This window comes from Cricetulus griseus, chromosome 3 (genome assembly GCF_003668045.3).
Source record: "Cricetulus griseus strain 17A/GY chromosome 3, alternate assembly CriGri-PICRH-1.0, whole genome shotgun sequence".
NCBI lineage: Eukaryota > Metazoa > Chordata > Mammalia > Rodentia > Cricetidae > Cricetulus > Cricetulus griseus.
Genome location: NC_048596.1, coordinates 217,347,037 through 217,370,545, shown reverse-complemented (window position 1 = coordinate 217,370,545; position 23,509 = coordinate 217,347,037). Strand labels below are relative to the sequence as shown.

Genomic DNA, 23,509 nt, shown 5'->3' with positions numbered 1-23,509 from the left:
GTCTATGGACTTTTTCATTTTCTCAATTTTGTGATCTTACTTTCACTCTTACTCCATGCCTGGCTACGTGTCTGGGTGGCTGCATGGCTGGGTGGCTGGCTTCTGATGTCCTTCTCTCCTTATTCTCTTGCTTCTTCCTCTTCCTTGTTTCTCCTATTTATACTGCTTGCCAGCCCCATACCTATCCTTTCTCCTGCCTCAGTATTGACTGTTCAGCTCTTTATTAGGCCATCAGGTGTAAATGAAAGTTTCTGTCCTGCAGCTAGTCCCAAATAAACACACGGAGGCTTGTAGTAATTACAAACTGTTTGGCCCATTGCTCAGCCTTATTACTATTAAGCTCTCACAACTTAAATTAACCCATATTTCTTACCTATGTTTAGCCACGTGGCTTGGTATCTTTCCTCAGTAAGCCACTCTCATCTTGCTTCCACTGTGTCTGGCTGTCAACTGCTCCTCTGCGTTCCCTCTTCCCACAATTCTCTTAGTTGGTAGCCCTGCCTATACTTCCTGCCTGGCTACTGGCCAACCAGCATTTTATTGAACCAATACAAGTGACAAATCTTCACAGTGACCAAAGCGTTATCCCATATCATCCAGGTGTTTTAGAGAGGCAAAGAATCAGAGCTTCACAGAGTTAAACAAATACAACGTAAACAAAAGCAACACAGCTTTACCTCATTCAACAAACGTTCCAGAGTATAAACAAATGGAACACACTTTAAAATAATATTCTACAACAGATTTGTTTTGCATTTCTCATGCAGGTTGTTTTTCAAGCTCATATGCTTGCCACTCACGGACAAGAGGAAGTTATAGCTGTGGATGATATATCTTTCAGTTCAGGTTGTTTGCTGGCAGATGGTAAGAGCTTTTCCTTTTATCTTGATTCTTATTCTCTGAAAACTTAGGCATTGCAATGACTTTCCTCTGCTCTGCTTTTCTGTGACATTTTAATAGTGGCTACTTTTCATTGCTCTACTATGCTGTTTAACAGTGACTTGTTTGCACTTGAAGAAAAGACAGACTGTTTCACAAACTCTGATCCTATAAAGGATTAAGTGGGATGATTTAGTATTAGTTTTTAATCTCTTAGTGTTGTTTTCACTGGCTAGCTAAATCTAAACCAGAGAGCTCTATGCCTTCCAGGAGGCTGGTAGGAAACTGGCTTCCACACACTGGAAATGGCCTCATTAGAGAACAGGTTTGATCTTCTACTGCAAGGCATTAATTGGAAGAAAATAGTAGTTGTAATCTATCCTCTGTTTGGAACAAAACAAAATACATTGATAAACTACCTATGTCAAACCAATATTGCCTTCTTAATTATACTAGTCAAACAATATTCAATTGCCTATTTATAGTTTTCCAATGGAAATTTCAGTATTAAAATTATAATTTCACTGGGATAAAAATTTAATAAAATAAGTGAAGAAGGATCATATTTGCATATACATATTATTTTACATTACCTTTTTACTGCATTGTGGTTTAATATAGCTGAAAATAGCTATTTTAGTAGTTAATTTTTTGTTATTATAATGAAATGCTTGAGTATAGGTACAATATAATAAAAAGAAGTTAATTTAGTTCATAGCTCTAGAGGTTCAAGAGTAAATTCTTGACTTTAGTGATGATTTCATGGCATAAATACTTCATTGTGTATGACATCATAGAAAAGCATATTCAAGAGGGAGGAAACGGTTTTCTGCTCTTTTCTAAAATCCTTTCATGAGAACTAACTGGGATCCTACAAGAATTACATTAGATTCTTTTTGATGCTCTTCACCATTTGTTCGAATGACTCCCTGACTATGATCCATCACTTAATAGCCCCAACAGCTTGTACTGTTGGTACACTGAGGATCAAACAACAAACACCTGAACTTCTGGTAGACTCAACTTATATACAAACCAACCATAGAAGAATAGATTCCATATTTGAGCTTAGTTCAAATATATGGAAGTTATGATACTAATTCAGGATCCAAGGAGATATGTTGGTTTTCCTATGATAGAACAAGGATTTTATTAATGGATGTTTGCGTTGTGTGTAAAATTTGATGATTGTTATTTCTGGTTTGATGGAAGTTGCAGGTATGTAGGATTATGAAATCTATAATAGTCCTTCTAACACTGAGACACATAAAGGTCTGTATTAGCAATGTTCACTGTGTATCAAATAAGAAATCCTCATTGGATTCATTAAAATAGATAATTCAGGGGAATAGATTTCACTCTACCTAGCTTTATAAGTAAATAATTAGATTATCAACCTCAAAGATGTTTCAGAAGAAGAGGTTGGCATTGATGAGACCAGAAGGATGCAGTCTATCAGAATTGTAGTCTATCAGAATTGTAGGCTAAGTTACCCCACTGCTGACTGCTCTTCAGCTCCAATCTCCCTTCGTAGTCTCTCCTTCTGTTACCTGGTATGTTATTCCTAAATTAAACATGCAGCCAGTCTTTTAAATGAGACATTTATTTCTGACCTTGTCCTCTTCAGTGTTCTTTTTATTTCCTTCAGAAATTCGCATCTATGAAAGTGATTTCTAACTAGATGTATTAATTGGCCAGTCCAATTAATCATCCTCAGAAGAAAACAGGCAAGGAGGTCAGCTATTGGATGGAATTTTTCCTTGCTACTGGGCTTCAGCCTTTGATAATATACTTATATTAAAATGTTCTATAGGGACACTATTGGATGTTGCTTGGGAGTCAAACTTGCCTGTAATAAGAACCTACTATCATTTCAGATGTGAACATTGTCCCCATTGCTAGTTGTAGACACTAAAGCAAACTTCCTGTGATTGCCATTCTGGGATAAAGGCTATGGTAGAAGGGGCATAATACATATTCAAAAGATAAATGCAAGATTTTGTAGTGACCACTCTTTCAATACCTCTGGAAAGAAGAAATAAACAAAGCAAAACAAAAATGAGAGTAAATAGATGATAACATTCAATAAACCTTACAGAGAAACCTGGGGTCAGATAGAAAAACACCAAAGTCTATACTTTTAAACACAATAAGGCATTCTACTTAAAATGTACTTCAGATTTGGTAGAATCGAAAGTTACTAACCACCAGTCATCACATATATATTTCAAGGTTTTTGTGTTTTGTTTTTTTTTTAAAAAAACTGCTTTATATGTTAAATTAATATACCATTGCAGGGTTTGGAATTAGAGAAGATGACTTTAGAAATTAAGACTGAGTTCTTCAATAAATGTGAATGTCAGACATGCAAGGCATGTTTTTGATAAAGTAGATGGCAGGGAATAATACATATTTTTTTGAGACAGGGTTTCTCTGTGTAGCTTTGGAGCCTATCCTGGCATTCACTCTGGAGACCAGGCTGGCTTTGAACTTGCAGAGAATCCACCTGCCTCTGCCTTCCAAGTGCTGGGATTAAAGGCATGCACCACCAATGCCCGGCGGGAATAATGTATTTTATACACGGAGAGACAAGTAATTATGAAATGGCAAGATTTGGGAGTTAAATGTGGCTCAGTGTAGACCTTATGTCATGGGGTGTTAAAAAAGATGGTCACCTTTAGGAAAGCTATAAAAGACATTGTCTTCTCAAAAAGAAATTGAAAATTCAGGTAAAGATACCTATTGTGGTTTTTGAAGAAAAAGGCCCAGATGGTTTTAATGTTTTCTTTATAAATGAAGCAAATACAAAAAAACCAAGAACAAATTTGTTTTCTATCTGGCATAGTTGCAGGTTTGGAAGGAAAGCCCAGCAGGATGAGGGTGGGTTGGTAGTAGGGACAGAGTTTAGCTTGTGACTGCTGAGGATGAGCACTGGGGTGCAGCTCTGTTCTGTAAATGGCAGGAATGTGAAAGGTGCTTAAATTACAAAGCATTAAATTTCCAGTGGGATTGAGCAGCCAACTCCAGGCAGTAATGGAACAGACTGAACATAGTTAATCATCAGAACCACATGTGGGAGTGATTGGTGCTGGGCTTCCCTCCAGACCTAGTAGATGAGGATCACTGAAGATGGGGCTTGCATTTTAAATTAGGTTATCAGGACAGTTTCTGTGAAATGAACAAGGCCACATTTAAAAACAGAACTAGGATTTTAAATGTGAGTCCCGGTTATCCCTGATTCTTGGACAAGGAACAGAATTCCAATGAAAGAGAGTCAGTGATTTAGTTTCCTGAAGTCCTGAAGGTGGGATTGAGTGGGAGCATCAGAGACATGGAGGCAAAGGCAAAGGGATGTCTTCTGGGCATTTTCATCAGAAAACCCTTTCAGATGCAAGCTGGATTTAGGCATACATTTAGTCAGATGTAGCTGGCTTTAGGGATGCATTTAGTCAGATGTAAACAGATAAGTAAGGTTACATGACTTTATAAAATAAAGGCATAAGTACTTAACTTGTTCCTGTTCTTGTGAAAGTCAAGGATAAAGAGATGCTTTTAATGTTTCCCTCATGCTGGTTGGCTTATGGATGGACTCTGTACATCTCAATTTGGGGGCTGGCTGGAAAAAGAAAGAGACGAAGGGAGGCTATTTTTGTCGCTGTTACTGCTCAGCCAATTCTTACATGGATGACCTTCATTGCTAGGGAGCACAAATTCTTCTGAAGATTTCCTTTGGTTCCTGAAATAGGGATAGGCGGTGGGGGGGGGGGCAATTTATGAGTTAAGTATGTAATTTTGCTTCAGAAAATCTACCTGTTTAATACTAAATTTCTATTGTCTTTCAAAATCTATTTTGTCTGCTTTATTCCCTGTTTTTATCATTGGTGTATTCATTACCAGAAGGGCCTTTCTAAAGGAAATGCTGATGATGCTTCCATCTGTGACCAGAAGCATAAAATAAAAAACAATGCTAGAGCAAAACCATTAACTGCAAGATTAAAGGAAGAACAACCAACTTAATATAATGGCTAAGCTAGAAAAAAAGTAGAACGCAACGTTTGTATGGAACAGCCTCAGACCAGGAACTCAACATAGAAACCAAAGTCTTCAATATGGGGAAATAAATAAATAGATAAATAAATAAACAAATAAATATATCTAATGATTGTATTTGATTATCCAAAATAAAAATAAAGAGACAGAAGACATGGATTACCAATATCATCAGTGAAATGCAGGCTAACAAGAAAGATCTTACAGACATTAAACTAATAGCATAGAATACTACAAATAACTGTATGTAATAATTCATTTGTGGTAGATTCTTTCAAAGAAAAGTATTAAAATTCATTAACAAGGAAGTGATAACCTAAAGAATTTTATGTTCACCAAAATCATAGTGAACATTTTTCATGGAAGAAAATTCTAAGACAACATTATTTCACTTGCAAGTCACATTGAATATTTATCAAAACAACATGGTATTTGTTCTTTTCAGTGTAGAAAATAAAAATAAGAACATATTCTCCTTCATTCTGAAAGGACTACATTGTACAACACAAATCCAGACAAAATCCACAAAATATTATATTATCCTCCTTTAATGGTTGGTGTTCCTACAGAACACAGAGGTTTTCAGTAAAACATTATAAAACAGAATCAATTGAATTGCAAGTCTGGGTCAATATTTGTCAAGCAATCAGTTTGTGACACCATGCAAACAAACTGAAGAAGAAATGACCATGCCATCGCCTCTATAGGTCCAGAAAAATTGTTTGACAAAATTCAAATTACTATGAAGAACTATCAACTTATTTAACATGACAAATGTCCTCAAATCCTACAGCTAACGTTAAACATAATGATGAAAGAATATTCCTCTGTCCTAAAACTGGAACCAAGAAAGGTTGTACACTCATCACTCTTATTCAACAATTTACCAAAAGTCCTAAGTGGTCCCATAGAGTAATACACATAAGCAAGGCACACGATGGGAATAGAATAAAGTATACTTCCCTGTTTGGATGATGTGTTCAAACAGTCTCATGGAATATAGTTTTTAAAAGTTTCCAGAACTGGAAAATTAACTTGTCATGGTATCAGGTGACAAGGTCACAAGAAGAATCAAATTTGTATTCATGAATAGCAATGAGCCACTGGAAATCAATGGTTCAGCAAATGTCTCCATATGTAGTAGAGTAAGAAGAAAACTTAAATATACAAATATGAGTCTGATCTGTACTTAGAAAGCTACAAAACACAGACAAAGGATATCAAGAAGAAACAAATGTTGAATTTATTAGAAATATGTTAAAATACATTTATAAAACAATGGTAGCTTTTTAAAGTTGAAAAGTACAGATGGTAAAATTAAGCATACCTTAGTAAATTATAAGTTCAGAGGACAAAAACCCTATTCTTTTAGTAAGAGTTTATTAATTTTTACTGTAAAATAACAACTACATAGGAATACATAATTATATTTACTTTTATCATTTCTTAATTCTTTAGTGAAACAATAAAATTAAGTTCTCTTATAGTATTAGGGAAATCTTTCAGACATTTCCTCCACTTCTAAGAATAACATTCTATAGAGTTGTTGCCCTTTCCAAGATATAAAACTTATGGTTCATTTATTGGAAGAAATACCAACTTAGACTCTTCCAAAGCAGCAAGTACAAAATAGAAATCAAGGCTTGTGACTATGCTGAAATAAATGTATTTAATCAGTGATTCTTGAATAACACTGATTGATTCTTGAATAAATTGATGATTATAATTTTTATAATGATTGCATGCTGTGGCTCATAATCAGAATATTGTGAAATTCTGTGAATATTTTTGATTGGGTTTTCAGGACTTTGCTTCAGTGTCATTTGTAAAATGACACCAATGTACAAATCATTGCTTAATTAGAATCTTCATGATGCATAAATATTATCCAGTTAAGCAACTAAAATCCTACTTATCTTTTTAAACCGTTAGCTTTCCAGAAACCTTTTAAGAATCAACAACTATTAATTTAAATCCATTATTAATTAAAGAAAACTGACAAAAAGTTATTTAAAGCCTTTAGGGTCAAAATGGGATGTCAATTGTAACTTTCACTGCAACAGACCTGGAATTCATTATCTAATGAATAAGAATTACTGGCCAATTGCACACAACCTGTTTATGTAAGATAAGCTTTGAAGGATGGCTCTCTTTAGACATGTGACTTCATTAGTCTAGATGTCTTGGGATGGTTGGCAAACCTTTCTACTATTGAAGATGAGAGATTTTAACTACCTTTATGAAGAATTTATGTAAATTGAGATGGCAGAACAATGTAAGTGAAGGAGTGGGGAAGATGGGGGGGAGAATATTGAACATATTAAAACAAAATGAGCTTTCTAGAGATTTACTGATTGCCAATGTATGCAAACCACATCTAAACGTAAATTTATTTGTGGTTACAAATTTGGTTGGGATAACACTAAAAGTGGTCAATCTGAAAAAAAAATAAATGTTTAATACCTATCCATACAAAATACATCCCAATTAAATGCAATTTGCATTTGAATATTTTGCTGCCTTTTCTTATAACAGCTTTAAATTCTTGTATAAATAATGTTAAATCAGAGATAATATATAACATTTCATTGAATTATGCCCATTGATAATAGCTCTAAAGGGAAGATTTGGAACACTGATATGAATCCACAAAATTACCATTTTAATTATTTCATGGTAATTGTTATTGTTGAATCCTAGCTTCACTCAATGTCATAATTTTCTAAATTGCATGTGCAGTTTTATTTTCAATGTATCTTATTTTCAGGATGATTTGCATATTCATCATTCTCAAACTTTCATTATGAAAAACCAGATTATGTAGGTATTGATAAATCACTGCTATTACCAATTGATCTACTTTATAACAAATAAAATATGAGATGATTTCTACAGACCCCAACATACTTTCAATCTGATTTCTTTAGTCATTTATCATTTATTAAAGAAATCAATATGTATTTAACTCTGTATTCTGCCAATATGTATTTCTAAGCATTCAGATAAATAATAGCAAAAGACAAGTAATACTCATTGAATCAGGGAATTTGCATTTTTATTTGGGGTAAAAAGACAGTATGTAAATAAGTAAATGTATTTCATGCCAAGTGATGGACAAGAGAACATAGGACTGAGACAAAGTTTCAGAGGGCAAGGGCCAGAGAGTAAAGTTTTAAACAGGACACCATGCTGACCTTAACTGCATAGATAGTAATTGAACAGAAAGGCCAAATGGTCCAGTGAACAAGACATGTGCATATTAGCAAGATATGCAAATGTAAGAGCCTGTGGGAGTAAGCTTGGTTTACTAGGTGAAGATCATGACAAGGACTTTTCTGTCTCCCTCATAGAAGGGCATCTTTTGAAAAGATTTGCTTCTCTCCAAAGAGGGTCAGGAATTCAATGTCACCTTTGTTTCCATCATTACAGCAGGCCATAGAAGCACATGCCTGTACTTCTAGAACTTGGGGAGGTTGATAGAGTCAGGAAGACTTGAATTTATGTTCGGTGTGAGTTACATAACACCACCATTCAAGCAAAAATGCTACTAAAATCCAGAAGAAGATCACTGTCCTTTCAGCCAGAACTGATAATATTGATGGAGTCTTGTATGTGTTTTACAGATATAGTAGAAATTTTTCTGATGGTGAGTATGCCAAGAAAGAGGAAGAGAAGTGGAGAGAAGAGTGAGTAACATTGAGGAAGAGAGGAGAAGAGAGGAAGGGAGAAGAAAGGAGGAAAGAGATGTCAGATTGCACACTTGATGCTTGAAGTACAAGGACAAGTTGGTTGTTATTTATGATTGAAAAGACATCTGTAGAGAGAAAGTTTGGGAAGAGGAAAACAAATTTTAGATTATGGCCTAGTTTTGTAGGTACTTTTAAATCGTCCTAGGGAAAGAACCAAGATGGCAGGAGGATATCTTAGAGTCCAGATAAGGTCTGAAATAGAAGAGCCTCTGTGAAAGCTCCATGTGAAAATCTGGTCACATAAGAGAAAACTGTGTGCTGAGCTTAGAGAATAATCCATTTCCCATCTTCCTGTCCCTTGTTCCAGTTAAGCTGCAGAAATCAAGAACAGGGAACAACTAAGTATTCCTGATGTTATTGACCAGTTTGTTGAGGATTGAAAAGAGTATAAATAACAGCATTTCAGAAATCAGCCTTGATAGATTCAGTTTCCACAGGAACTTGGAAGGCTGGGAAGAAAAGGCTATGAAATATAATACTTGCTGTAGCACAGAGGCAATATGAACACATGCTAAGCAAAAGAAGTCAGATCCAAAAGACCATTGCCACATCACTTCATTTATCTGAAAAGTACAGAGTGTGTTCACAGTGACAGAAAACAGTGTCTGAGGACTGTGGAGAGAATAGAGCCTTACCATCAATGGATATGGAGTTTTATTTAATGTAATGGAATGTTTTGGAAATACATAGTGATTTTTAATTGTATAATGCTGCAGGTATACAAAATGACACTGAAGTGGACAGCTTCAAATGGCTTAAGCAGTGGATTTTATATCATAGAAATTTTATGTTAGGAAAAAATGTCTCACTAAGACAAGTTCAAGAGTAAGCATTTTAAAAAGTTGGAATTTAGCCAGGTAATGGTGGTACACACCTTTAATCCCAGAACTTGGGAGGCAGAGGCACATGAGTTTCTGTGAGTTTGAGGCCAGCCTGGTTTATAAAGTGAGTTCCAGGACATTTAGGGCAACAATACAGAGAAACGCTGTATCAAAAGTCCAAAAAAACAAACAAACAAACAAACAAACAAAACAAAACAAAACAAAAAAACAAACCCGGAATTCATGAGAATTTTCATAGCCTTCAGAAATAAGTTGAAGGTCTGAGTCTTGAAGATGGATGAAATGCTGTTGTTTGGGTACCAAAGGGAATGATCTCTTAAGGAGAGAGAACATGTGGCTTTGGAGAAGAGAGGATGAAATTCCTGGAGTGAATCCTTAAATATGTGGAGAATGAAATTTCTGTATGAGTGAAAAGGGTGTCCAGAGAAGAGCATAGGCAGCTGACAAGAACAAATGTGGATCACTCAGCAGGAAGAAGTGCGGCTTGTGTAGGTCTCTTCTGATTTCTCTTGTTTTCTCAATGAAGGGGGAAGCAAAATGACTAATTGACAATGATGATGCAGCAGGAAAGAACAAGGATAGGAACAGTTGTCTAAGACTCAAGAGAAGAGAATTGGAGTCTCATGCTGCAGTGAACTGGATAGTCACAAATATGAGCTTATTTCAGTGTGCATATTATGTCCTTTCTTTATGTCGGTGAGCTGTACAAATACAGGGCAGACCAGAGACAGGGTTGTATTTAGTTTTTCTCTGAGAGATTGGAAGTGCATGAGGAGATAAAGAGAAAGGCATCTTGTCTTAACAAGTGTAAGAAAAGAAATGAAGACATGACAGAGTATGAGAGGAATTGAAGACATTGTAGGACCATAGGCTGACAGGTGATGGAATGATAAAGCTGCCACTGAGAAAACACCATGGAGTATTTTTAAAATAAATGAAGACAATTCCAGGGTCAGTAGGTGGCATAATCTTATGGGATTACCATCATATATGCAGCCCATTTTCACTGATGACACTAACAAATATATGATTGTCTTGTTAGAGTTGAGGTACCAAAACAAGTGAGCTATACATGTTAGGCAACCATTGCAAAGTGGGCCACTCAAAGTTATAAGGATAATTTGGTATAATCAGAGGTTATCATGGTGCAGTAAAGAAATGGAGTTGTGTCTTTTATCACCAGGACAAGTTCGAGAGTAAGTTAGGAAACAAATTGAAATCTGTGAGAATTAGTACCACTTAAGTAAGTTGAAGACTCAATAGTTCACATTTTTTATCAAAGTTCTTTTCCAGGAACTAAAACAAAATTAGAAGAAATTGTGAAACTGAGAAATAACATGAAGGTGAATGTTGAAACAGCTAGGGCCCAAAATTTCAAAGACCTAAGAGTTCCTGTACCATTTCCTGATGAGTATGGCAACCTGGCCTGGTGAAAGACACCGATGTCAAGAGAGCCAAATTCAGTATTTCCAGTATGATTAGAGTGTACAATTCTTCTGCAAGTAGCAGTAGGAACAGGGGGAAAGCAAGTCTACTTCTGAGTATAATCTCTACCACCAAACTAGCCATAATGTGAAAGGGTTTCAGAGACGCTCGTTCAAGAGTAGAGCCCATTTCCAGTGACAGAGGATGCCATTTACCTTAATTAGTTCCCTGAACAAGTTAAAGTCCTATACTCTTAATTTCAATATTTGTGTTGATTGCTTCTGTGAAAACATTGATGGTTTGGAGGCTTCACTGGCACTACCATCATCTGATTAAACTATAGATTCAGTGGCATAGGTGCTTTATTCTCTCTGTCCCTGTTTCTCTGTCTTTGTCTCTGTCTCCCAATTTCTTTCTTTTTTTGATTATGACTTTGTATTCTGGCTATGCAAGTGTTTATTGAATTGATTTATATTTATGAATTATTTATTTAATGTTGACATTCTGAGAGAGATGTGTTTCCAAGGGCTGCTGCATCTCGCTTGACAATTCTATATATTTAACAGATGAGATTTTACCATGTCAAGAAGTGTCGAAAACCAAGCAGGACTTACATTGTTCACATATGGAACGCTACACATTTGATTCTGCAGATGAAGACTTGAGACGTAAGTGTCCAATTGAGATGCCCATCTTGTTGTTATGAACACAATTTATAAAACCCAGAGACTAGCTGTAGGAGCATGTATGTGCCAACCTTTGTTGGCATTAATATCTTAGTTTTAGCAGGGTGTCAAAGTCTGAGGTTTAATAGAATAGTGAGTAAGATTAAACAATCTACTTAAGATGATGTTCTGTAAAGTCATACCACTAAATATTTTCTTATAATCATATACAATATTTTTCCTTTAAAATTTGAGTTTGATGATGAATGGTAATCTAATGTACATAACTCCATGAAGTAGTTAAGGAGAAATGTTATGAAACTTTACAAATTATTCTATAGCTATGATGCAAGAAAAACTAGAAATATAATTTTAAACCAATGGTTCTTATTACATAAAATCCATATTTTATCAAATGAAAAGTTTTTGCAAAATAGAATGGCTTAGGTATTCTTGCATCTGTGTCTGGCTTATAGGACTCATGTACCCCAGGATTGCTATGAATTTAGCCAAATAAAAATGGCTTAAAATAGTATGAGATATCTTTTTGTAATACAATATGTAGTTTTCCAGCATGAACTTTGCAGAAGAAAGCATCATGTCCCAGTTGTAGAAGGCTGGATACACTTGCCTGGGTCCAGGGCTTTAATGAATCAAAAGTTCAAGCTAGTAATGTGCCCTTGTGTTTCTGCAGAAGTCCCCTTAGTTTATGATAACCCACAGCTGATGTTGAGAACTCCCTCTAGGAGACTGTAAGAATCCACCAAGGCCCTTTGCTCTCTTCTCTAGTGTGCCAGACCTGCGGATTTGACTTTGACATGTGTGCCTTGGTAACTGAGGCACCTGCTGAGCAAACTTCTTGGATATGCACAAAAGCAAGTGAGGTCCCTTCACTGGACTCTGCACCCCGGCAGGATCAAAGTGGCAATGATGAAGGTAACAAATAAAATGTAATATAGTTTGTATATGAGTGCTAGAATTCTGTTTTATTGTGATGAGTATCAAGTCTTTCAGGCAGGGGAGTTGATAAGCATACATATTAGTAAAAGTACATTATTATATCATAAATACTGAAAGAGAAAGCAATGATTTTAACCCTGTAAAAGAAAAGCTATGCTACATTAGCTGTTGGTCCTTTTACTTTAATATTTTCTTATTGTCCAGATGTATTAGTTTATATAAATTAAAAGCAAAACCTTTTATCAAGTCCAGTCACTCTTCTTATTACTGCAGTGCTGAGTGTCCTTCTGTTATTCTAATGTAAGTTACATGTCTCTCCACTATTCTCACCCTGACCGCTTTCTCAGTTATTACTTGCTTTTTATTTTTTCATACTGATTTAGAAACTTTACCTGACATGTTTTTAAATATGTATTCTGAATTCAAAATTGTATATATTTATTATTGTATGCAGTCTGTGCATGCATACTTTACTTGCTAAGACATCTAATGGGCTTAATAGTCAATATTAATACACACATACTAAATTTATTTAATAAAACCTAAAGTGGGGGCTGGTGATGTGACTCAGTTGTGAAAGGCGAAGATCACCTGCTTTCTTATAAAGAATGTGAGCTCAGTTCCCAGTACCCACCTGTGATGTTTCACAGCAGTGCGCAATGGGGAACCTGATATCATCTGTTGGCCTCTGTCAAAGACCTACACACACATGCACGCACGCACGCACGCACGCACGCACGCACACACACATACACATACACATGCACGCGCACACACACAAACATGCACACACACTAAATTTTTTATTAAAAAACAAAAATTCCTTAGTATTTATTTCTGTCTTTCTTTTATTGAAAATAAATATTTTTCATGCAATATTTTTTTCTCTTTTTATTATTATTATTGTTATTAATTCAAGTTAAGGAACAGGCTTGTTTCACATGTAATTCCCCTCTCCCTCTCCCTCCCCTCACCCCCATTCCTTCTCCCCCACCTCCAACCTACCCCCTACCCCATCCACCCACCACTCCCCAGGCAGGGGTAAGGCCCCCAACCGGAGCTCCACCAAGTCCACCAAATCTTCCTGTGCTGGGCCTAGGCCCCTCCCCATGTGTCCAGAGACAGAGCACATCCCTTCAAGTGGGATGGGCTCTCAAAGTCCCACACACACACCAGGGCAAAACGCCAGTCCACCTCGGGAGGCTCCCAGGAGTGCAGGGGACTCCCCATTGGCATCCATGATCAGGGGGCTGGATCAGTCCCGTACTGGCCTCCCAAAGAGCGTCTGGGGTCGATATGCTTTCCCTTTTTCAGGCCAGCTGTTTCTGTGGGTTTCTCCAACCTGGTACAGACCCCTTCGTTCTTCATTCCTCCCTCTCTTCAACTAGGTTCCAGATTTCAGCTCAGTGTATTTCTGTGGATGTCTGTCTCTGCTTCCATCAGCTACTGGATGAGGACTCTGGTCTGTGATGAGTCGGCGGAAAGGGCTCATACAATATAATTTGATTATGGTTTCCCTCATCCTACACCTTCCAGTCCCTTCCACCTCCCCTCAAATCTGGATCCACCTTCTTTCTGCCTATCATTAGAAAAACAAACAGATATCTAAGTAATAATAAAATAAAACAAAACACAAACTTGAATAAGATAAAACTGATATAAGAAAAAGGACCCCAAAACAAAAACAAAATGAAATCAAGGCACACAGACCCATACATTCACACACAGGAAAACCATAAACAAACAAACAAACAAACAAACAAACAAAAAACCCAAAAACCAAAACCCAGAAATGGAAGCCATAATATGTGCACAAAGGATCTATAAGGTTAAAAATTAAATGGCCGGACTTAGCATTATGAGACAAAGAACCTCCAAAGATTCTATTGAGTTCTTATGTGCCTGCTGTCTATTGCTGGACTACCCTTTAAAGTGGTTGGTTTTCCCAGTAAGACTCCCTTGGTGATAACTAACTTTTCACTTGCAAGTGGCTATCTCAATTGGAGATAGGAGCTGGTTAGGGATGGGGGCATGTCCATTCCTCCTTAAGCTCTAGGACCCCCATAGGCAGACACAAACAGGCTCTGTGCATGCTGCCTTGGTCTCTGTGAGTTCATAGGTGTGTCAGTCCTGTTGAATAAGGGGCCTTGCTCCCTTAGTGTCCTCCATGCCCTCTGGCTCTTATGCTATTTCTGCCTCCTCTTCCTCGGGTTTCCCTGTGCTCTGAGGGGAGTGATTTGATGGAGACATCCTTTTAGGATTGGGTTTCCAAGGTCTCTCACTCTCTGCACAATGGCTGGCTTCGGTTTCTTTATTTGTTCCCATCTTCTGCAGGAGGAAACTTTTCTGATGATAGTTGAGCAAGAAACTGATCTAAGAGCATAGCAGAATGTCAGTAGGAGTCATTTTATTGCTCCATTCCTTTATCAGAAGAGTAGTATTTGTTTTTTCCCTAGGTCCTTTCTAATCTCAGATTCTTGGCCACCCAAACAGCAATGAGTATGGATTCCACCTCATGGAGTGGGTCGTGATCAATTGAGATATTGATTGGTCACTGCAAGCTTTGTGCCACCTTTGCATCAGTATATTGCAGGCAGGACACCATTGTAGACCCTATGGTTTATAGCTTGGTGTTTAGCCTTATCTTTTGGTAATGTGCAGATTGCCTTGTAGTGCCATGAACTTATGTAGTCCATAAGGGTGAAGCCTCTAGGTAGGCACCAGCTGGACTTCTCCGTGTTCAATGAGTTGTGTAGATATTGTCGTCAGCAGTGGAGCCTTACTACCAGTTTGTGCTGAGTCACCAATAGCCTTGGCAATAATTTAGGTTGTTTGTGGCTTCACATGGAACCCCTTTGGCCAAGAACTCAATTAGACTTAACCCTTCATTTAGAGACAAGATATATCCAGTTCAGTCTCTGTCTCCTCTGTTATTTGGTGGTTTCATTTAGATGGCCTTTATATGTAGATACATTACAGGAAGCTTCCACAGTTCTCTTTACAATCCCTCAGATGGCCCTTTGTTTTAGCTGTACCTCCTGAGATGTCCCCTTCACCTACCTCTCTCCTTCCCCTCCCTTTTTGGTTCTCCCATTCCAGTTGCACCCACCTTGTCCACTCATCTACTTGAAGCTGAGGAACAGCTTGAAAATTTCATATATTATGTATTATTTTTCCTTGAATTATAGCTTAAGCTCTTTTGAAGATTTTTTAAGTTCATATCTTATGGAGATCATAATTATAATTTTATCATTTGCTTTCCTTACCTTATTTGTATGTTTTCAATGTTTTGGAATATAAGTTTTTCAAGTGTTGCCTAAAGATCTGAGGGATTTCATTGGAATCCTAGTAACATCTCTGTGGTACTGATTTGGGTCAGATTTTGTCTCTTTTGTTTGCTTTGGATAGAGTAATAGATTTGTCAACCTTACTCATCTCTTCAAAAATTTATTATATACACATCAACTGTGTGCAATGGGACCCGTGACTACTAGTTGGACTGGTGTACTCTTGTCTGTCATAGAATTTTAGTGGTATTGAACTTCTATTGTACAACTGTCCATTGCCCACCAGACTTTAGTAGTTTCCTTTCTTTGGGTACAAGGGGCCTCTGCTGGACAAATTCAGCTTTGCGGTCTGTGTACTGGCAGTTTCTTCAACCTTCCCAAGTTTCCCTGGATTTTACCTCTTAGATTGGCCAATCTACAGCTGGATTTGTCTTCCAACTGTTTTTGGAATATGGGAGGCAATTACAGCACTGAAATTTATTCAGACTTAAAACCACCAGGCATGTCATCATACATTCCAGATCTTTTAAGTGTTGATCATCCCAGGATGGATGACATCATAAGTTATATTCAGACTCCTGACCTATGTTTATTTCTTTTTCTGAAGCTGGGAGGATAGTTAGTTGGCTTTTACCCAATAGATTTTTTGTGAAGATTGTACCCAGAGTTATACAGATGAGAGGAAAAGGCTATGCCTACTGTTTATCTATCTGCAGAAGTCACTGTTGCAGTAAAACCTGAATCTCTATTGGAAGATCGTGAGAACTCTGGGCTTCTCCTGTGGCTAGGATTACCAGTATCTTCACCAGGGCCTCCTGAGTTTCATTTTTGATGAGGCTGTGTTTGCTGCTCCTCTTTCATTATTGGGCAATACAAGGTTGCAGCTATGTTTGTCATGGCTTACTTCTTTTGAGTGTGGTGTTTGTTCTATTCTCTGTACTTTTCAGGAATGTCACCACTACCTTGATGAATTTCTGAATATTGCATTTCTTTTTTTGGACAAGATTCTCTTTTTTCCTATACCAGCTCTTCTCTTTAGATGTGTCCACAAAGCAACTTTTTGCCAGCCATGATACCTAAGAATCATTTTCAGATCAGAACATAAGTATTTCTTTTTATTTTATTCTTAATTTAATAGTTTATAAGAAGACACATTTTTTAAAATTTTACTTTCTTTATAGGTAACACATTTCTTCTCTGGCCTTTGTTATATTTTTAAATCTTTTTCTTTGGTTTGGGTATTGGTTTTTGTGCTTTTAAAAAAAGTATTTATATGGCTTGGTATTTTATGGGTCTTAATCTGTGATTTGGAGAAATTCTATTACAACTGCTTCAAACATTGCTTTTATTGCTTTTCTAGTTTTCTCCTTATATTCCTTTTCCCTACTAATTTCTTTTTGTTTTGATTTAGAAGTGCTCTGAGTATCCTCAAGCTCATATTCCTCTCTCAACAGTGTTTTGTCTACGAATAAAACCCATAAAGACAACCTTGATTTCAGTTACACTGTTTTGTGCACAGTGTTATTTTTGATCCCCAAGCTTTCCATTTTTCTGCCCATTCTCCCTGTTTTAGTTGGCTTTTCTGTTGCTGTTATAAGACACCATGGCCAGAAGCAATCTGGGAAGGAAAGGATTTATGTGAATTTCAGGTTACAGTCTGTCACTGAGGAAGCAGGGACAGGACCAGGCAGGAACCTGTAGGGAAGAGGAATACTGCTTACTGGTTTGCCCACATTACTTGCTCAGTTCAAGCCCACTTTCCTAAGGATGGCTTCACCCACAGTAGTCTGGGACCTCCGACATCTCTTATCAATCAAGAAAAAGCCCCTCAGACATGCCTCCAGCCCAATCTGATGGAGGCAATTTCAAAATTTAGAGTCCCTCTTCCTGCAGTGTCTGAGTTTGTTACAAGATGGCACAAGCTAACCAACACATTATTATAACAGGTCTATCTTTGTATGGCCAGATCCCAAATAATGAGAAAGAAACTTGGCCTTAGTTTAGGTTTATTCACAAGTGGCCCTTACAACTTAAATTAACCATTTATGTTAACCTATGTTCTGCCACGTGGTTTGATACATGTTACTGTGTATCAAACTTCCTCCACATCTCACTGATGAATCCCCTACCTCTCCAATCCACCCCCATCTGCAAGTTCCTCTCTCTCCCCAGAAATCCTGCCTCTCCTCTCCTCCCTAGCTGTTGGCCATTCAGCTCTTTATTATACCAACCAGAAGGTGCCTTAGGCAGGTGAGGTAAAACAGACACATGTTCTCTTTGTTCAGAAAGATTATCCCACTATATGTTATATGTGTCTATTTTTTCTACTAGTTATATTTGTATATTAGGTCTATTTATATCAGATTTCCGGTGTCAGGATTCCAAGATTTCCTGACTTATGTGTGTCATGTCTGGTACCTGCTTTTTCTTTTCAAACCGACTCTAGTCTTTCACTATGCCTTTCAGGGTTTTCCAAATAACAAATTCAAAAAGTCTTGATATATTGTATCAAAAAAGTTAAAAGTTTGAGTTACTGAGTTCACTCCACTCAGTATTAGATAACTTACTGTCCATCATAGCTGGCGATGTCTGAAGTTAATTATTTTTTGCACCCTTGCTTTGGTCTTTCGTCTTGCCTTTGGGTTCCTATAGGGATTTGTTCTTAAATAATATGGAGCCCTGTAATATTACAACACAGTAACTCTGTTGACTGATATAGAAGTTACATGCTATGAGCTAAATACATTTCTATGGTTCTATGGTTTGAGACTCAGTTTTCTATGGAGTTTTTAACCTTTGCTTTGTGACTTTCAAAGAAATTCTTACAATCTTTCTATGAGGACAGGCAGGAATTGTAAAGAGAGTTAATTCTTTCCTCCCAATACTGTGTAAATGTGCAAGGCTAGTACTGACTGAAGCTATATGCATGCAGAGTACTTAAAGTATCTCAGAATAGATCCTGTCTCATGAAAGAAGGTGACAGTGCCTAAGAAAAATGACTGAAATTGACCTCTGGCCTCTATCTGTGCACACACAATCTCCACACCATGAACATGCATATATGGGCACACACACATATACACAGAATAAAAGAAACAAATAGGATATAGATGGTTGTGAGCTGCCATGTGGATAGTGGGAATTGAATTCAGGACCTCTGGAAGAACAGCAAGTGTCCTTAACCACTGAGCCATGTCTCCAGCCCCAGTGCCTTGGAAAAAAAGAGTCCATAAAAATTATGTTCAAAACAAACAAACACAACCACATAATTGTTTCCCTAAATTGCTTCTTTTGTCTTCACTTTTAGGTTACATGGTGTGGCTAAGGGACAATCATACTTCCACTTTTAGTCCTATAGAGAGCAGTGCATATTTAAACAGCTCGGTATATCACTGCCTGGACAGGAACTGCCATCTTCAGTTCTATTACACTATGGAAAACAGTGTCCTGAGAGTGAGACTGTACACTAATACGGTAAGAAAAAATTTTAGCATTTATATCAGATCCATTTAATATATGTATTTCTGTTCTTAAATACATACCTTTCAGATTTCCAAAGTGGCTGTATGAGTTGGCATTCCCATCAGCAGTGGAGTAGTGTTCCCTTTCTCTAATCCTCTCCAGCATAAACTGTCATTGGTGTTTTTGATTTTAGCCATTCTGACAGGAATAAGATGGTATCTCAGAGTTGTTTTGATTTACATTTCCCTGATGGCTAAGGATGTTGAACACTTTCTTATGTGTCTTTCAGCCATTTTAGATTCCTCTATTGAGAACTGTCTATTTAGTTCTGTACCCCACTTTTTAATTGGATTATTTGGTGTTTTGGAGACTAGCTACTTGAGTTCTTTGTAAATTTTGGAGATCAGCCCTCTGTCAGATGTGGGGTTGGTGAATATCTTTTTCCAATCTGTGGACTGTCGTTTTGTCTTGTTGACTGTGTCCTTTGCCTTACAGAAGCTTCTCAGTTTCAGGAGGTCCCATTTATCAATTGCTGATCTCAGTGTCTGTGCTACTGGTGTTATGTTCAGGAAGTGGTCTCCTGTACCAATTAATTCAAGGGTATTTCCCACTTTATCTTCTAGTAGGTTCAGTGTGGCTGGGTCCATGTTGAGGTCTTTGATCCATTTGGACTCAAGTTTTGTGCATGGTGATAGACATGGATCTATCTGCAGTCTTCTACATGCCAGCATCCAGTTATGCAGCACCATTTGTTGAAGATGCTTTCTTTATTCCAGTGTATAGCTTTAGCTTCTTTGTCAAAAATCAGGTGTTCATAGGTGAGCAAATTGGGAGCATGTGGGGAGGGGAGAGGGAACTAGGAGAATGAGAAGGGGGAAGAAGAGGGGTGAGGAAGACATGATGGGGCAGAGAGGTTGAGTTGGGGGAAGAACAGAAGAGAGCAAGAAAGAGATAATATAATAGAGGGAGACATTATAGGTTTAAAGAGAAATCAGGCACTAGGGAAATGTCTGGAGAGCTACAAAGATGACACTGACTAACAATCTAAGCAACAGAGGAGAGGCTACCTTAAATGCCCTCTCCTGATAATGAGATTGATGACTAATTCATATGCAGACATCCACAGCTAAACCTTGAACTGAACTGAAATCCAGTTGCAGAGAAAGGGGACTGATGAGCAAAGTGGTCCATACCAGGCTGGTGAAAACCACAGAAACAGCTGACCTGAACAAGGGAGAGATATTGGTCCCCAGACTGATAGCTGGGAAACCAGTATGGGACTGATCCAGAACCCCTGAATGTGGTTGTCAGTGAGGAGACCTTGGAAATCTATGGGGCTTCTTGTAGTGGATCAGTACTTATCTCTAGAAATAGGAATGGACTTTGGGAGCCCATCCCACATGAAGGGATACTCCCTGAGGCTAGACACAAGGAGGTTGGCCTAGGCCATTTCCCAAAGAATATGACAGACTTTGAAGACCCCCTATGGAAATACTCACCCCATGGGGAGCAGAAAGGGTATGGGATAGGTAGGGTGTTAGTTGGAGGGGGCAGGGGAAGAGGGGGGAGAGGGACCTGGGATTGACATGTAAAATAGTTTTCTTTCTTATAAAAAATAAAAATACTTACCTTTCTATTTCTCAGTCATATATAGACCTCATAAATTGTTTCTTAAATTCTATGTGTTCTTATTTATATGTATATGTATGCCTGCTTGTCTTCATGTGTAGCATATATGGACAATGCCCTCGGGAACCAGAAGAGGTATTGGGTCCCCCTATAGTTGGAGTTACAGTGTTTGTCAGAATTTTCTCTTCTGTATGTATACTGGTAACCAAACCCAGGTCTTCTGCAAGAGCAGAAAGCATGCCTTTTTGTATAATAGAGGAAAACCACTTTTTATTAAAGGTGAAGAAACATATGTATCAGGATATACAGAGAGAAATGCCTCTACAAGACAGAGCAAGGGCAGAGTTGAGCCATTCCTGCAGGGCTGAGGGTTTTAATAGTCTTTGTTGGGCTAGCATGAGGGTCTTCTTTCTCTAGATTAGGGTTTATAAATTTAAATAAATAAAGGGGAGCTGTTACACCCACAGGTTTGGGTACAGAGGTTTAGCTCAAGTCTTGAGTTTATTTGACCAACCTAGAGCAGTCATCTGCTGAAGGGCTGGGTGGATCTACCATGCAAGAAAAATCCTACCAGCCCTTTGTCTTAAGTCATGAGGGTGAAAAAGGTCATAAAATTTGCCATCTTTCTTCTCCAACTGTGGTTTATTTCCCTATTTGTCTGCCTGTCAGGGGTCTGTCTAACTCCTAGTTCCTTGTAACCTGCTTAAATGCTGTTAAATGTTTTGGGGTACAGGCTGTAATTTCTTAAAGCTGACAAAAGGGACAAGGGAAGGAATAATCAGAGTTCCTCTAAGGAAGATCATAAGGAGCAATGATAAAATGTAACCAATGGTGAAGAACCAGAATATAAGACAGCCATTTAAAAATAGTGTGCATCCATGGAGTGTGCTATATGAGTGAGATACTGTCTGCACTGTACGCAAACTGAGCCTGCTGGGGTTTTTGTTTTTCTTGTCTGCTATCTTTCTCTAACATGGTTGCCTTCCAATAATTTTCTTGATACATCCTCAGTAGGAAATATTGCAAGTGCTCTTAACTACTAAGTTATTTATCCAGCACTAGATTTAGGTAACCTTTATCCTAACTTTATTTGTTATACATTTAAAATTTGTTGAGAACTCAATTTTTATGAGATACTATGAGATTCAAAAGTACTTGTGACATGTGCATAAAATTTGTGAACCTATATTTAAGAAATTATAGGCTTGATGGAAACAAGATATTTGGGACTATATATCACTAGTTCTGTTTTAGAGTTCTGATGTAATCTGTTTAGATTTTACATCTACATTAATTATTAAAAGCATAAATATGATGAAAACAAATTTTTTGTTCCGATCAGGAAGTGCAGATTTGAAGATTCATAGTTACTGATTAAACACAAATGAATCATTTGGCTTGAATTAAAATAGATGCTGTTGTGTAGAGTGAACATTGTGGTTTTGCCAGTGAGTTAAACAAATCCATAACTTTTCAACCTAAATATAATGGAGTTAAATTAGCCACAATTCATATTTTCATGATATACTCTGAAAATTTCCACTGCTATGAAGAGTCCACTTATTGATGGGAATAAAAATAAACCAGGGATCAATTACCATCATCTAAGAAATGGAAAACAGTTTGCAGAATATCCAACACCGAAGAGACAGTAAGATTAACCAAATGAGTTTCCTTTGTTTCAGGGTGCTTTGGGATAAATACATTTGAAATTTCACCATGGCTTTTTCCTGACATATTTACAAGATAAGTGTATTTGTTACCTGTACATGTCTGGTAGCACAGAATACCTGTCACCAGCACTTTACTCTGCTCTTTTTCTTTCAGAAGCTTGAAGTGTCAAGATAATTAATCCTCAAAGATAAGGATGCTTTTTAGAAAGATACTTAAGAACAGGGAAGGAATCCATTTTATTTACCCTTTCCTTTGCCTCCTGTACTGTTCTCATGATACCTGGTCTTCGTTCTTCTGTTCCCTCCTTGAAGAAGTACATACAGAGTTCTAAAATATTAAAGTTGTGTCAGTATACTATAGCACAGGGCAATACATTCTCCTTTGTTACTGTGGTGAGATATAAAGCCTAGTATCCTTTTTAAAAAAAAATACGATACTCAGTAATTCTTAGAGAATTTCATATAACATGTCCTCACCATTTTGATCATATTTATCCACCTGTTGCTCTGCCCAACTTTCCCCCAAAACCTACTTCATGTCCTTTTTTTTTCTAAATAAAAGAGACATTTCACAGCAGATACTTGGTCCTTTGGTTTTTTTTTTATATATTTCTCTTCCTGTTATATATTTTTTATTATTTAAAACAGTTTTAACTCAATCTCTTACAGTCATACCCCACTGTCTTCCTTGATGTTCCATGAGTTGTAGGTCTAGGAGTTGTGTTGTAAATGTAGTATTTGCGAACAGACACCACGTGGTTAGTTGACCTCTACTCTTTGTTTATTGTGGCTTTCTGTAGTTATCTCTTTTGCCTGGAAAAGGATGCTTCTTTGATGAGGGTTAGATCTGTGCCTTTCTGTGGATATGACAATGTGTGTTTAGAATGC

At 37.3% G+C, this 23,509-nt stretch overlaps 1 protein-coding gene across 1 annotated transcript in view; it reads left to right on the top strand.

Annotated features, from left to right (window-relative positions):
- Positions 1–23,509, top strand: part of Malrd1 (MAM and LDL receptor class A domain containing 1) — a 608,177-nt gene that overhangs the window by 48,332 nt on the left and 536,336 nt on the right. The window contains exons 5-7 of the mRNA XM_035442808.1: positions 768–864; positions 12,400–12,546; positions 19,165–19,331. Of these exons, the coding sequence (XP_035298699.1) occupies positions 768–864; positions 12,400–12,546; positions 19,165–19,331 (411 nt within the window). The remainder of the gene's footprint in view (positions 1–767; positions 865–12,399; positions 12,547–19,164; positions 19,332–23,509) is intronic.